Source organism: Lepus europaeus, chromosome 10, assembly GCF_033115175.1.
Source record: "Lepus europaeus isolate LE1 chromosome 10, mLepTim1.pri, whole genome shotgun sequence".
NCBI lineage: Eukaryota > Metazoa > Chordata > Mammalia > Lagomorpha > Leporidae > Lepus > Lepus europaeus.
Genome location: NC_084836.1, coordinates 32,480,353 through 32,495,966, shown reverse-complemented (window position 1 = coordinate 32,495,966; position 15,614 = coordinate 32,480,353). Strand labels below are relative to the sequence as shown.

Here is a 15,614-nt window from a genome sequence, read left to right as displayed (position 1 = left end):
CTTGCTTTGAAAAATGTTTCCAAGACTGAGCATAATCTTACTTCCTCAAAATTTGTCTCATCCGTACAAGTCTTAGCCTGAACATCAACTCCTCCATGATCCCCCTCTGTTCTGTATCTATTTGTCCTGCCTGCACGCCCTAAGCACATAACTAGACCTTGCTTTTGTACATTGGTAGTTACTCGAGTATAGCGTTATACACATGACAGTGGTCTTTAAATCTTTGCCTCTTGAGAGCAAAAAATGGGTTTACTCAACTTTACCTTCCTTGAATGTCTTTACTAATTTGAGTCGCTAATAAATATTTATTGAATTAGAATGATCTATCACCTGTGTCCACATTTTGACAAAATCAAGATTAATGATACATTTCCATGGGAAATTTGATTTTCCTTTAATAAATGCTCAATCATGTTGTGAAGATGTGTGATAACATTAAATTATCAAATGATAGGGCAAACTGATGAGAGTGCATAAAATTCTTTATTTAGAACAATAAAGTATATGTATATATAATGTAATTTCAAATTCAAACCTGTATAAAAAAGGGTCAGGACATATACCTATTTTAAAAAGTACACATACAGTATATACACATACACATCACATTTTACAACCTTTTTTATTTAATTAAACTTCGGTCATAATAAAACTATTTAGAATAGTGTTGACATACATTTACATTACAATATGCAAACTCCAATCTATGACTGAACTAGTAATATATCTGTGCATCCATCTAAACGTCTGAATACTTTCAAGTCCATTGATTTAAAAAACAGTGGCAAGTGGACACTATAATCACACATTAATCCTTAGAATATAGGAGAATAGACTATTTTGATTGGAACATTATTATTTAGTGAGTCTGGTAGCTCAGAAATCAAGTAACTGAAAATACCATGGTTTTTAGTTTAAGCAATTACCTTAAGTGTATTTTTAAAAACAACATCATAAGATGTTGGAGATGGCAGGTATAAATAAATTTACATTGCTTAGCAAACATTTTAGGATCATAGGTATCCATCTCAGTATGGATCATTTTTTAAACATCTTGCTACGAAGTGAAAGTATCACTATTTTATCCTTATCAACAAAGGCGTTTCAAGATAGTTAATTGAAAACAGCAACACCATGAATTCCGTGGTCAAATTCCATGAATCAACTAGGTAGGTAGAATTTCAATCTGAATGGTTTTATCCTAAAGCCAATTTAAAAATAATTATTGTGTCAGAGATAAGTTGACTTACTTTAAAATTTGTATCTCCTTTTCCAATTTTGAAATGTAATTTATAGATTACCTCTTTATAAATTGGTTCTAAAAGATCTGGCATTCAAAAAGTTTATGAGCATCTCCCATCTGCTTTTAGCTTTCAATAAAATGAACACATTTAAATGCTTAATTTGGTGCATTTCCCAATGTTACACACATCTTATAGTATCTCTTCCAACCAAAAATGACTAAATTGCATTGCTGGTTTTCATTCTTCGGAGGTGATCCAAAACGTTTATTTAAGCAAAGGTAAAAGCCATCTGTTGTGTAAATGGTTATCCAATTCCCCCTACTTAAGACTGAAAATTTCAGTTTTACTAATGGACCCTATTTACAGTAGAAACAAGAACAGCAATGACTTTTTATGGTCAAGATACTTATTCACAGAGACCGCGGATAGTTTCAGCTCTATTTTATCTTCTTTGTCAGTTATGTACTCATAGGAATAAGGGCTCATCCCTAAGGCGTGACCTCCAAGTTTGCCATACAGATAAATAAAAAATTGAGATCCAAAGAGGAGGTGATTTACCACATTGGTTAATGGCAGTGTGCAGGCACGTGAAGAGTTTTCCCAACATTGTCTCACCCTGCCAAAACTACCTTGTTGAAGAACATATATCTTAAAGAAGAATACATAGGGAATGGTTAAAAGCCCCATAGTGGAGTTACATTTTGAAACCAAAACATAACTGCAGAAAAACATTAAGAAATGCCCAGGATTTTTGAATGAACTTTTCTATTCATTATAACTTTAATTGAATTAAACCACCAAAGTGCCCCACAAAGTTTCTCTGAAGTAATTTAATGATGTGTGTTTCCCCCTTACTAAAAGCAAATACTTCATACTTTGTCATGTTTTTATTTTGCACCTATATAATCCTTTTTAAGAGAGTTAAGTTATTCTCTTGTTATATTAGAAGTCAATTTGCTTCTCACTCATTAAAAAATGCCAGTGTGGTCATAAGCACACTTAATTATGATACAGTGTCCAGGAACACTTCAGTTTCACTGGGAAGGCCCCATTTATCACAGAGCCAATTTCTTAATAGACTGGATTTGTTTCAAAGAGGTGCAAAGCTTTCATTATAGGTTAGAATCTGCAGACTTCTGGGACTGTTTCAAAAGATAATTTTGAAACATTTTAAGAGAGAGCTGTCAGATATATGACATTAGTTTAAAAGGTGATTTCATAATTTACCATGTCAATGTGAGTTTTCCACAGTATATGAAGAAGGCTATTCAGGACACATATGGGATAAAATAAGCAAAGACATATATTTTTTAATCTCAAAGCAAACATGACGCAGTTAATGCCCAAGCAGCTAGTATCCAAAATAATGTTCAGCATTTTTCTATTGCTCATGCACTTTATTGAACTTCAGTGTTTTAAAGATTGGCAATTCAGTTAACTTTCAATAAACTAATACATTCAACAGGCAGGACACATTTCCCCTCCCCTATTGTGCCAGGTGTCATAACTTAGTGAATTACTCATTTGATGCTACAGATTAAGACCTTGTCCTTGAGTGTTAAAACCCAGCTATTAACGTTGAGAACAAAAGTACATTTACTGTGCTCTCAAGCTCATTAAACAGTATTGTCATACATCCAAGTAAATTGAAGACATTGGTTAAATAAATCAAACCACTAGATTGAAATGTATCAGTCTTCTCCATCTACACATGATCTACACTGTTATCTCATCCTAATCTATATCTATTTTCTTCTTTTCCTAATTAATGCCACACACCAAGACAGGTCCTTTCAACAGTTAAAGTGATTTCTGGTTTTATTACTAATTGATTGCACCATTGGTATCTGAGGGCCTGCACCAATTAATGCACCTTCTCAAAGCATGTGGACTGTATCTTAAAGAAATGCCTAGTGTTTGAGGAGCCACAGCCCTTTGAAGAAGAAAAAGACTATAGAAATCATATGAGCTCTTTGGTACACAAAAGAGCAAAGGCCACTTACTAGTGTTATATTTGGGATAGCTTTCAACATGAGCTAAAATCCAACTGGCCTAGAAATTCTTGGGCTTTTGAGATCAAAGAAAAGCTAGCATTTAGTTTTTCATATAATTTTGTATTCCCCTATTGAAAACGGTCATCTTACTGTTGTAGATGTGGCAATGCCGTTATTACAAGGAATTGAAATGGAAAACTTTGGATTCCTATATGTGTAGGTTCATAGTATGTTAAATTCGTTAAAGTAAGCCAAGAGAAAATCATTCCTTGTGATTGGTAAGATGTTCCTTTGACTTTAAAAATAACTGGCAAGGGAAATTTACATAAAGTTTTCCAAGTTCTAGTTTAAAAGCACAATGTCCATTGTGGGAATTCCTGCCAAATTCACTTCAATATGACAAATGCTGTCATACCTTTTAAATAGCAAACTGACATGCATAATGACATAAAGCTCTCTTTGTACTTTTAATTCATAAACCTTAATGAATATAGAGTGCCTGATTTTAAATAAATGGATCCTTTAAACAGACAATGGCGATTATACTATAAATAACTAAAGTTTCCTGATTCTTTGCATTCTTATAAAAGCCAAGGAACCTAGTTTCCAACACCCGTATTAGCAGGTGGGTGAGATTTCCTAATCTTAGATACCAAATATCATAATTTATTTTTACTTTCTCCCATGGTGGAAATTGAAGATGGGACCTTCATACATTCAGCATTTTCTCCCATGTCCCTTTACATAACTCTGCAATACTTTTAGGATATAGACATGTCATAATATATTCTTGCAAACACGATTTATACACTCCAGTGATAAAGGGAAAAGGCAGACTTCATAAGGGTGCCGGACGTCCTCCTCGGCCGACCATTCTGCTCTTCAGGGCTCATTGTTCTCCCGATCATGGCTTTCTGTGAGTCTGTGTCATTGTTCTAAATCAGGACTGGCTCCCCTGCATGGATAGAACCAGCCAACCATATCCATTTTTCTAGGGGGATACAGGAGAGCATGGCTTGTATCAGGAAGATATCAAGATTCAACCCATACTGTTAATCATCAACTACAGAGCTGACTTGTTGCCTCATGTGATCACTTAGTTTCCACTGCTGTTTACATCGTACAGTGGCTGATGTGTCTGAGTTTTTGCTTAATTTTGTCTAGATCCCTTTGAGAAAATTTATTACCCCCACTATTCAGGCTGAAATCTATTTGCAGAGACAGGGATAACTACAGGCTTCAGGGTGTCACTGAAGAATAGAGCTCTGTGGTTTCTCAGCATTTAGACATTTCTAGAGCCTTCTCTCCCAACACCAGTTGCAAGTTCCGAATGAGACCACAAGACCCCCAGGTCTTGACTCCTGCTCCACACAAGGTCTTCTTTATAGATGACGAATCCAGTGCCAGTTTCACAGTAAAACACTCTGTTCCAATTTCTGAATCATCCATATAAAGTCATGGGTAGCAAGAACAGATAAAGATGAGGTCTGTCACTTCAGACAGAATATGAATTTGTTTAAAGCTGCTTCATTTATGAAGCAAACATGAACTGTTACCAGCCTAGAGAGGAAGGAAAAAAAGAGAGATTATGGTATATCTGCTATCTGCCTGCTCTACACTCTTAACAGCTGAACTTTATAACACCACAGAGTGAGCAACAGACTTGCAATGTCCACTTCACTTACATAGCTTAAAAGATATATAATTATCTCAGTTTGTAATAAGAGAATTATCAACCTGTTTAGCAAGGCCACAAGAGATAAACAGTAGACAGGTGGTAAGCAGAGAGGCTTCGAGTGGAGGGCACAGAAGTGCAGACAGATGGGAGTAACATGAAAGGAATACCTGGAGGAGGTGGGGAAGCAGCTCGGAGGCACCAATCCGCAGCAGCCTCATGACCAGAGGAGCTGGCACTGTGACTGCCTAGGCAACTTCTATCAATCAGTTCTCCCAACAGCAGAGACAGCGGCAGCCAGATCTCATTCAGTGTTTCCACGCACAAACAGGCTGAAATCACACAGCCTCTGTGGAGGTCCACTTGGCCTTAACACAGCTGGTTGTACTTGGCCATGCAGGAAAGCCATACTTTTGATTTAGTGCTCCAGTGTCGGTGTTAAACCAGCAAGATTTCAGATTTTTGATTTTTCAATAAAGTATTTCTACTTCTGTTTCCACTTTATTTTTATTTTGGAGAGTATGTTTATTCTACCTAAAATCACAGCTCCTGAGGTGGGCATTGTGACCCAGCAGGTCAAGCCCCTGCTTGGGATGGATGCATCCCATATTCAAATGCCTGGTTCAACTCCCAGCTACACTAAATTCTGATTTAGCTTCCTGTGAATGCACATTGGAGGCAGTGAATGACGGCCCAAGAACTTGGGAAACCTGTATGGAAACCCTGGCTCCTGGCTTCATCCTGGCCTAGCCCTGTCTGTTGTGGTATTTGGGGAGTAAATAAGCAAATGGAGGACTGTGTTCTCTCTCTCCCCCCAACCCACACACACTTTGCCTGTCAAATAACTATTTTTTTTTTTAAATCAAAGCTGCTAAATCAATGCGTGTTTTACATTTCTCAGCTTCCCTACACATTTTCTTTCCTTACTTTCCCCTTGTTTATCAAGTCCTGAATCATAGAGCACTAGTTTCAAAATATTGGGATCATTACACAGAATATTTGTAAACTGCCAGAGTGTGAATAATAAGAATGGGCAGAATTTCTCCCAGGCTCTCTCCCTGTAATAATAAAAGCGGTATCACAGGACAGTTTACCAAACAGAAAACTCTAGAAATTAGAAAGCCTGAATTTCAAAAAGAATAAAATTCAGAAAGAAAAGTTAAGAGACAGTGAAAGTCCAAAAATATATAATGATATTTTTAAAAGAAAGCACTGTTAAGAAAAGCAAAAGAGACTCACCAAAAGAAAAAAGAAAATATTTTTAAAAGCCATGAATAATTTGAAATTCTAAACCTTATTAAATGCAGAAAAGCAAGATTGGGAATCTATTTTTGACTTTGTCCCTGGGTCACTTAGCAAAGAAAATAAACTTTAAACCTGACAACTGTTTTCCCGTAGGACAAAACTACAATTTTTATAATGATAACCCTAGATTCTTACAGCAACTTCATGAAGAAAAGCAGGGTGAGTATTATCCCTTCATTGTATATGAAAACTAGGGGTTAAAAGGCATCAACTGAAGCATCCAGGATCCTACAGCTAAAGTCCTAGAGCCAGGGCCAAGCTAAGTGTCTCTTGTCTTCTGCATCGCAATGTGTCTACAGAAATAAAGCTCAGAAACAAGCCTCCAAAACTGAAAAAAATGCTGGGGAGGTAGCTGGTGAAGAGTCATACAGCTTGTCACTTGGTGACACATATCCCCGTGCCTTACATGTCTCACCTTGACTTGAGCTTGTCCCTAGCTCAGATCTACTGGATGCTTCCAGTTTCTAATTATAATTGCTTTCTATACTTATCAATAAACCATGGAGTGTTTACAAACCCATGCTATTTACTCTCAACCAGACCAGGCCTTCTGCCATGAATAAGCAGTCCTTCTCCCAAAGTCTCAATTAAGATTCTTTGTAGATGACTCTCGAACCCCAGGGCAATTGTTTCCAGCCCAGACTGCTTTCTGAAGTTCCAGTCTAGCATATTTGGACACTGGTCAGTACCACCAATATTTACCAACAGCTCCTTCTTCTGGCTTCCCATCTTTTTTTCTTTTTAAAAAATTTATTTTTTTGAAAGGGGGGTGGGGTGGGGAAAGAGATGGAAATACAGTCCATCTAGTGGTTTACTCCCTAAATGCCCTCAGCAGCTGGGCCTGGCCCAGGCTGAAGTCAGGAGCCAAGAACCCCATCTGGGTCTCCCAAGTGGGTGGCAGGGACCCAAGCACTTGCGTTATCATCTGCTGCATCCCAGTGTGTACATTAGCAGTCAGAACTCAAACCCAGGTACTCCAATCTGGGATGTAGCCATCCCAAGTGGCTTCTTATCAGCTATGCCAAATGCCTCTCTTCATTTTCTTTCAGTAGCTCTGACGCCTGGCAAGTCCCCTAAAATTCCAGATCATCCTAGAATTCCGTCAAGTCTTACATCCCATCAGTAACTAGGATTTAATTCTTTTTTTCTCTCTTTTTTTTTAAGATTTATTTATTTATTTGAAAGAGTTACACAAAGGGAGACAGCGAGATAAAGAGAGGTCTTTCATCTACTGGTTCACTCCACAAATGGCCTGCAATGGCTGGTGCTGGGCTAGGCGAAAGCCCAGATCCAGAGCTTTTTCTGGGTCTCCCATGTGGGTGCAGGGGCCCAAGCACTTAGGCCACCCTCCACTGCTTTTCCAGACACATTAGCAGGAAGGTGGATCAGAAGGGGAGCAGCCTGGACTCAAACCAATGTCCTTATGGGATGCCAGCGCTACAGGTTGTGTCTTAACCTGCTGTGCCACAGCGTCAGCTCCAGGATTTCTTAATTCTTTTACTGCCAGTGTCTCCAAGATGGTCTGTGCTTTCTGTTTCCATGGCCCAGTTCCTAGTCCAGGTCATCATTTTCACCCAGCTTCTAGATGGGCTCCTAGGTGGACTCCCTTCCTCCAATTCTTCACTCCCATCCATCTGGAAACACCAACACCTGACTTATTTTTCTAAAGCTTTAATTGTACCACTTACATGTTTTCTAAGCTCCCCAAAATAGCTCTTTATATTATCCAATGGAATGTAAATCTTGCTCCTATTATCCAAATTCCTGTTCAAACTAAACTAATGCATACCTTTTCTCTCAGTACTTCCAGTTCTTTATGTACAATTTCCACTGGACTCCAGCTGCACAAACGGTTCAAGGGGACACAGTTTGTACTTTTGGGCCTTCCTGACTTAGTTTATGCCATTTGCAGTATCTGAAATGATGCTTCCCGATTGCTAATAAAATTATACCAGTTATTCAAGGTCTAGTTCAATACAAGTGCCACTACTATCCCCTACAAAATAAGACCCCTCTCCTATTGCTAGCAGTTTCTTTCTCCCTTCAAATGAGAGATTGTAATTAAATGCACAATTCAAAGGGATGCCATTCACATCAGTATCTAGACCTGTGTTGAGGTCATATCTTATTAAACCACATGCAGTGGTCCTAATTTGAATCTCTTATTGCATGCTCTTTGCAAGCTACTTTTGTTGCTTTTTAAACTTTTCAAATTTAGAGTTTACTTGTTAAAATTGATTACTATGCATCTGTCTTATTTGCTTTTGTAGGATATAAACAATTTGAAAACACAACTAGGTTAAACTTTGCATTCAACAATGCACTTACTAATTTGTGGAGATCATATTAGTGGGAAAAATAAATAGCAAAATTTTCACCTGATACACTAACATAAGGGAAAATTTTAATGTAATTGATCTCTATTTTGTTCTTTTCTCTTGAACTATACTTACAAAACAACCCGATTCACACGGCATTCTTGTAGAATGTCACACATGGATACTTGGCATCAGCTAGGTGACTAAGTATATTTTTATTTTCTCACACAAATGCTTTCATGTTTGATATCCACTAAATGAAACTTTAGTAAATTTTTTCTGAAAGGCAACTACTTTTGTTTCTAGTGCTCTTTCCTTATGATTAAATTTTTGGGGAGAGGGAGTTGTGGTGTTATGTGGGGTTAAGCCACCACTTGCAGTGCCGTCATCACATATCAGAGTTTAAGTTTGAGTCCCAGTTATGCTGCTTCTAGTCCAGCTTCCTGTTAATGCATCTGGGAAGGCAGCAGAAGATCCAGTACTTGGGATATTGACAGCTACAGTCTGACTTGAGCTTTCTGCTAATGTACACCCTAGAAAGCAGAAGGTGATGGTTCAAGTTCTTGGGTCCCTGCCACCTATGTGGCAGACCCAATTGGGTTCCCAGCCTCTGGCTTCGACCTGGCCCAGTCCCAGCTGCTGGGGGCAGTTGGAGAGTATACCAGCAGATGAGAGATCTCTTTATGTCTCTCTCTGTGCCTTAGAGATAAATTAAATAAATGAAAATTTTCTTCCTTTCTTTACACACCATGCTGTCACCTTGACCAAATCCAACTGATAAACACACACACACGCACAGTAAACACTCTACTGCAGAACTCTTTCTCTTACTACTCATTTAAACTTTTCTTTAGGGAACAATCCGTCTCTCATTGAGAAAACTACATTGCGAAGGCAACAAATTAGGTGTTAGGGATACAACAAGAATCAGACAGACTCAGTTCTGATCCTTGAACATTATCAACAGAGCAACAGAAATATCCAAAAATTGTTGGGCTATGGTTGCTTTTCAAATGCCATCTTTTCCCTAAATAAGTGGCCGGTTTTGCCATCATAAACACACTCTCAAAGTATCACAGGAGAAGTCCCACAACAAAAACTACAGAATTAACCATGTTTGCCCACAGAGATCCCAGCAATGCCATCCAACAGCCAGCAACATTGGACATTAATTGAGCTGTTAAGACTCAACAATTCAATGTGTGGTTTGTGAATATCTGGCTTTAAAATAACTGAAATGGCAGTTAAGAAGGAAACAGTGAGGCTTGTATGAGGGTCAAAGGTCAGAGAAATGACTTTCATGGAAGAATGGTGATCTCAGCTTGGAGAATCTTGCTCTAGAAAATAAAAAGTGTGAAGAAGGGCAGATGTTTGGTGGAGATGCTGGCATGCGATATTGGAGTGCCTGGTTCCCGTCCTGGCTCTGCTCCTAATGCCAGCTTCCTGCTCCTATGCAACCTGGGATGCAGCAGTTGATGGCTCAAGACAATTCCCTGCTACTCAGGGGACAGACCTGGATTGAATTTCTGGCTCCTGGTTTGGGGCCAAGCCCTGGCTGTAGAGGATATCTAGGGAGTGAACCAGCTCTTTGGTTTTCTCTCTGTCTCTCTAATACATTTTTAAAAGTTTGTGGCAAATAGAATTAAAAGATGAGTTTATTTCAAGTTCACAAAGAGTCAAATGGAGGCTCTGTCATTTTTATTATTTGACAGAGTCTAAAGAGTAGCTTCAGATAATGAAGAAAAAACAGAAGCTGCTAGACATGCTTGGGACACAGTGACCAAGGGTATGATTGTAAGCAAAAAAAACAAAAAACAAAAAACAAAAAAAAAAAACAGAAGAAGAAGAAGTCTGTGGAATAACAAGACTAAAATTTTATGGGAATACACTAAGTCATCATTGTGTCTGTTAAGTTGGCTTGTTGAAAAAAAGATCTTTTATAACTATAAAAGTGGGTTTCTAGAGGAAGGAAGAAACTGTGACAGCTTCCCTGAGGAAGATCAACCTGGGGATAAAGCTCTCATTCTAGGGCAGAAGTAAAAGTAGGAGGGACAGTGACCTGTGGGGAGAAGGGAGAGCTCACCACAGGTGGTCTTGGTAATACCCACGAGTGAATGATCCTCTGGCATTGTCCAGGGAGGGCAGGGAAGAAAGAAGGATGTAGGAAGAGGAGAAAACAGTCACTTGCTATCCTTGAAAATGGGCTCAGGATTCCATGAGTGACAGCAAAGTTAACAGCCGTGAGGGCAGAGTAAATCAGTGTGAGGTCAAGTTAACACCATTGTGTGAGATCCTCAACTCTGCAGCTTGGGAGCGGAGAAGGTAGATAGGACAGAAGACAGCAAATGCCAGTCTTTTCTGGCCACATCTTTTCCCCCCACAATCACAACAGACATACATAATCACAAGTATCTGCTGCTGGTTTGTATTCAATGCATCCAGGGCTCTGGATTGTAATGAGGCATAATTACTCCTCACCTTGCGGCATGTGGCGGTTTACCTTGAAATCTGAATCTCTTGCTTGTAAGGTATTTTGACCTTTTCCCTTTTCCCTTAAACAGCAGGGAGCCATTGGGTTTTTCTCTCCTCTCAACATCTAACAAATGGGATACTGTCATATTATGATGACCACAGCTAATTGAAATAGGTTTTATTTTTCTTCCATTAAGAAAATTTCATTTTAGTGCTAAGTTGTTCTATGTCCTTTACTTTTCTAGCCTCAAAAATAGTCCAAGTAAACAATTAACTACTAATTTTTGTATATCTCTCATACAAAATGAATTCATAAATCAGGACTAATACTGTTTACCATTAAAAACATGAGCCCACACAACGAATTAAATATGTGTGATTCAACTATGTAACAACTTCAGTTAAATTACCAATATCTGTTTAATGGAAGACTTCATAGTTTATTTCTGAATTTTGGCATCTAAGATGGTTTTTGCTAACTTCCTTCAAATTGAATTCTAAAAACTTACCAATGTACGAAAGTAACAGTGTTGATACAAGCCACAATTACACTTCTTGAAACTCTCTCTCTTTTTCTTGCAACATACTGAAAAACAACAAGAATCATGCTGATTTGCTTTAGAACAGATTCTGAAGTACACCAAAATCTGGGCATTGTAAGGGCAATTTTTCTATAAATATTGCAGTAAAAGATTGCAAAATTGGGTAAGCAACCTACCTTTCTATCACAAAGAAGACAGAAGGATTTATCTGTTTCAACATGGTCTTTTCAAGTAGTTTTAAAAATAAATTTCTCTGTCTCTCTCCATATATATGTATATCTATATACATGTATATAATATTTACATATCTATACATATATAATATGTATATTATATACACACACATATATATACACATTTATACATATTAAAAATGGCTATATGCACTTAATGAGTGTGTGTATACACACAGGCATGATATGAGAGGAAGTACCATGGCCAAGTTAAAATTATAGCTGAAGGTAAATGGAAGAATGAGTGTTGGGTGGGACAGAATAAAGTTAGTCATCAGGGCCAATTACAGTACGTGGAAAGACATCTTAAAACAATTTTTTTATTTGTCTTTGGTGAAAATGCTAAATATGATAAGGAAAGTTAAGGGCCCTCAAAGCCAGACTTAAGCAAACAATATATTAAGTATGCAAGAAAAAAGTCATCAATTGTATCTTGACTAGGAAGGGATTTTTCAGGGAAATGTAATAGGGTGAATTTAAGAAGAGCTAAAGATTCTGTGGTAGCAACTTAGACAACAGATAATAAAGGCATGAATAAAGGTGATCATTGCCAAACAGAGAATTTAACGAATCAGTATGTGTAGCTAGTGATAGCGTAGAAAATAAAAATAAAATGTGCCTTCAGAGATGATTCTGTGAAAGCATTTTACAGGGCAATGGAGATACAGGAGGAAGGAGTGAGAGGTCAGAAACATGCTAAAGATTTGAGATGTACTGTGTGGGAGCTGCATCATGAGTGAACAACTAAAGATATTGTGAGCACATGCGTGCACAGTTTCTGAAATGGCAATGGCAGGTTTCTTTATGCACACATTTGACAAAACAAAATACCTTATCTCATTATCCTCTTCATTACTCTGTATATTTTCAACTGCCCTTGTAAGATTTGGTTGTTTCTTCTGGGAAAAGAAGAATGACATAAATTGTAAAAATGTTACTGAATGATATAATATTTAAGAAGTAAGTGGTCTTCACTTTTATATTTTATGCCCCAAACACCAATAACTTTTTCTGCATGCAGCATATAAAATATTTTGCAATAAAAATTATGAAAAATGCAGTGTTATCAACTCAACATTTTTAGTTGTTGGAGGTGAAAGAGTAATAAAGAAACTGACAGATTTAAATAGCAATCAGATTCAAAAGACATTTCCAAAAAGCTGAGTCATGATGATTTAGCACATTTTAAAATTTTAGGCAGGCTTCAATAAAAAGACAACAAAGAACAGAAATTCAAAATAGCAGTAACGTAAATGGCATTTCTATCTTTTCAACACAACAGATGATTTTTAGCCTATTTTCTTCCTTTTTTATATTTCTCCAAAGCATAATGAGGAATGATGAGAACCTTTCTAACATCTAAATTCTATTGAAACCACTAGGGCGGAGCCATTCTTGGAAAAGGGAAATTTGTGTGTTAATCCTTTATATAAATATAATATGAACAAAAAACTTTAAAGTTGGCAAAGAGCAAAGGAAAAACAAACAACCAAAAAAGAACAGCAGCACTTACCTTCCAGTATAAGGCTCCAAAAGCAAAGCCAATTACAAGAGAAAAGAATGCTGGCAATGCCATGGCTGCCCATTGTAGGTGGGAGTCTCCAATGGAACTTGCAGCCTTGCCTGTAATTAATTTAAAGAGCACAGTGGTCACTACACCTTTTTCTCTTATCCTGTGGTTGATCCCAACTGTTTCCATAATGTATTCTTGACCTACATCTGCTTAAAGTATTTAAAAAGCTGAGTTTTCTCCTGAGTACTGTTTTTAACAAAGCAATATAAGTTCATGTGGCCTCCAAAACATGAATACACTTGAAAAGGGAAGAAATTTCGCAGACAGAAAAGAGATTTGACTTGGTTAATGTTGATGCATCAATAACACAGACTTGGTATACTCCTGGGGGGTGGGGGGGGATGATATATACTATTAAGCAAATCTATTTCCTATACTTCTGTGTTCTGATGTTTTTTCACTTTCTCCTTCTTGACATCTTGCCCAGAAATTTTAAAGATAAGTTTTTACAACCTGGATCAAAATCTGTACACATTCACCTATCTCTGGCCTGCCTCAAATATAACACCGTGGGTTATAGCATTCAGAGTTATTTCATGCTTAGACTCACGGATGTTCCGTCATTTACATCCTCCACACACATTCATGGCATGCTAGGTAGGGCCACGCACTGTACCATGGACAAAGGGATTGATTTTTCAGACATTTTATATTGGAAAATTTGAAACTAACACTAACAATGGTTCAGAGCACCAGTGCCATTCCACACTAAATAACTCCAAATAAGAACTTAGTGACAGAGAAGACAAATAGGAGAGATGTGGGAAACCTTTCTTGGTCCTGCCTCACTCTTCCATGAGAAACAGAATGATTCACAGATTAAATAAAGCACCTCTCTCACAGGGGTCTCTTCCTCCCAATGTGAAGCTTATTCTGACTTTATTTTTATGTGTCTCCATACAAAGAACAATGTGGTTGTTTGAAATGGTCAGTGTTATCGGCTTTTGTTATCTCATTTATTAATGCATGGAGCGTGAAGACTAGGCCCTTGGTTCTCCATGAACACTACTGCTTTCACTTGCAGGGGTGGCTCTCCAGTTCTTGCCACTCCCGTTATCCACCAGGAACCAATGAATCACAGGAAGGGTATCTGAAGCCAAAGCCCAAGCGGATAACAAAGGTTTGCTTTTATGTAGAGATTGCCTCTAGAGACCTGGTGGGGTCAGGGAGCACATCTGACACAGACATGCTAGTTTCCCAAGTTAGATTTGCAGGTTTTTTGATGCTACCATAAATTTAGAAATTATAAATTTCTAACTATTATATGATCTAAATGTAAACTAATTCAAGGTAAAGTGGACTGCTCTTGGCAAATTCTGCAATGGTATTTGGGTTATGGGTCAGCCAACAATTACTTATGTAACATATAAAGTACTTCATATAAAAGAACTTATTAACTGCGTGTGTGCCAACATTTATAAGAGAAAAATACAATCACAGAATGAACCTGAGATAAGAAACAGATCTTATCTACTGTAATGACAAAAGGAATTGCCCATTTCCTCACCATATGTGAACTAGGGGCAGGAAATCCCCTAATTCTATGATTCCTATGTTTCCCAAGAGACTCTACTGCTAGTGCAGGGTGCAGAAGGTTGTATAGGGACTTGTTGGGAGCGGGGTCATCCATTTATGTAACCTTGAACTGCCTCCTGAAAAAGACTCACAGTTGTTCTGATCTACCACATTCTACAGCTCCATAGGAGCTTCAGGCACCTCAAACTAGAGTTCAACATGAATTTTCTCAGCAAAACAAAGTCTGAGCTATAAAATGGGATTTGGTATAACGGATATAGAACTACTATTAACACACCTGTAAAAGTATATGATTACATGGGCTGGTCTGGGATTTTACTACCATTTGTAAAAGTGTTTTCTATGAGAAAATAGATTCAGAGTTATAAGCAATTCATATCATTTTAGGAATTTTAGTATCACTACATGTCAAAAATATTTTGGTGATTTGTGTTTGAATTTTCCTTGGTCACCCATCTGTTATGGCCTCTACTATCCACTGGAATTGCTGGCACATAATTGTGATAGATTTGACTATGTGACCTCCTGGTAAGGCCCCAACCAATGTGTGCAGAGCCCAAAGGAAGTCATGGATATTTTGTTCCCAAACCCTCATGTAAAACTCGAATGAGCTAAGATGGTGCCATAGAGAACTCTTATTTCCTATGATTGGTCAGCCAAATGCACTGGAATCGAAGCAGCCAACTCCTTTATTCTTTACTGTTCTAGCCAATGGCCAAACC

At 37.8% G+C, this 15,614-nt stretch overlaps 1 protein-coding gene across 2 annotated transcripts in view; it reads right to left on the bottom strand.

Moving 5' to 3' along the window:
* Positions 1 to 540: 540 nt before the first annotated feature.
* KITLG (KIT ligand) overlaps positions 541 to 15,614 on the bottom strand; it is an 82,928-nt gene continuing 67,854 nt past the window's right edge. For both annotated transcript variants that reach the window (XM_062203144.1, XM_062203145.1), the window contains 4 exons: positions 13,297 to 13,406; positions 12,615 to 12,682; positions 11,518 to 11,594; positions 541 to 4,798 (listed from right to left, as the gene is read on the bottom strand). In XM_062203144.1, the coding sequence (XP_062059128.1) occupies positions 11,555 to 11,594; positions 12,615 to 12,682; positions 13,297 to 13,406 (218 nt within the window). In that variant the 3' untranslated portion in view covers positions 541 to 4,798; positions 11,518 to 11,554. The remainder of the gene's footprint in view (positions 4,799 to 11,517; positions 11,595 to 12,614; positions 12,683 to 13,296; positions 13,407 to 15,614) is intronic.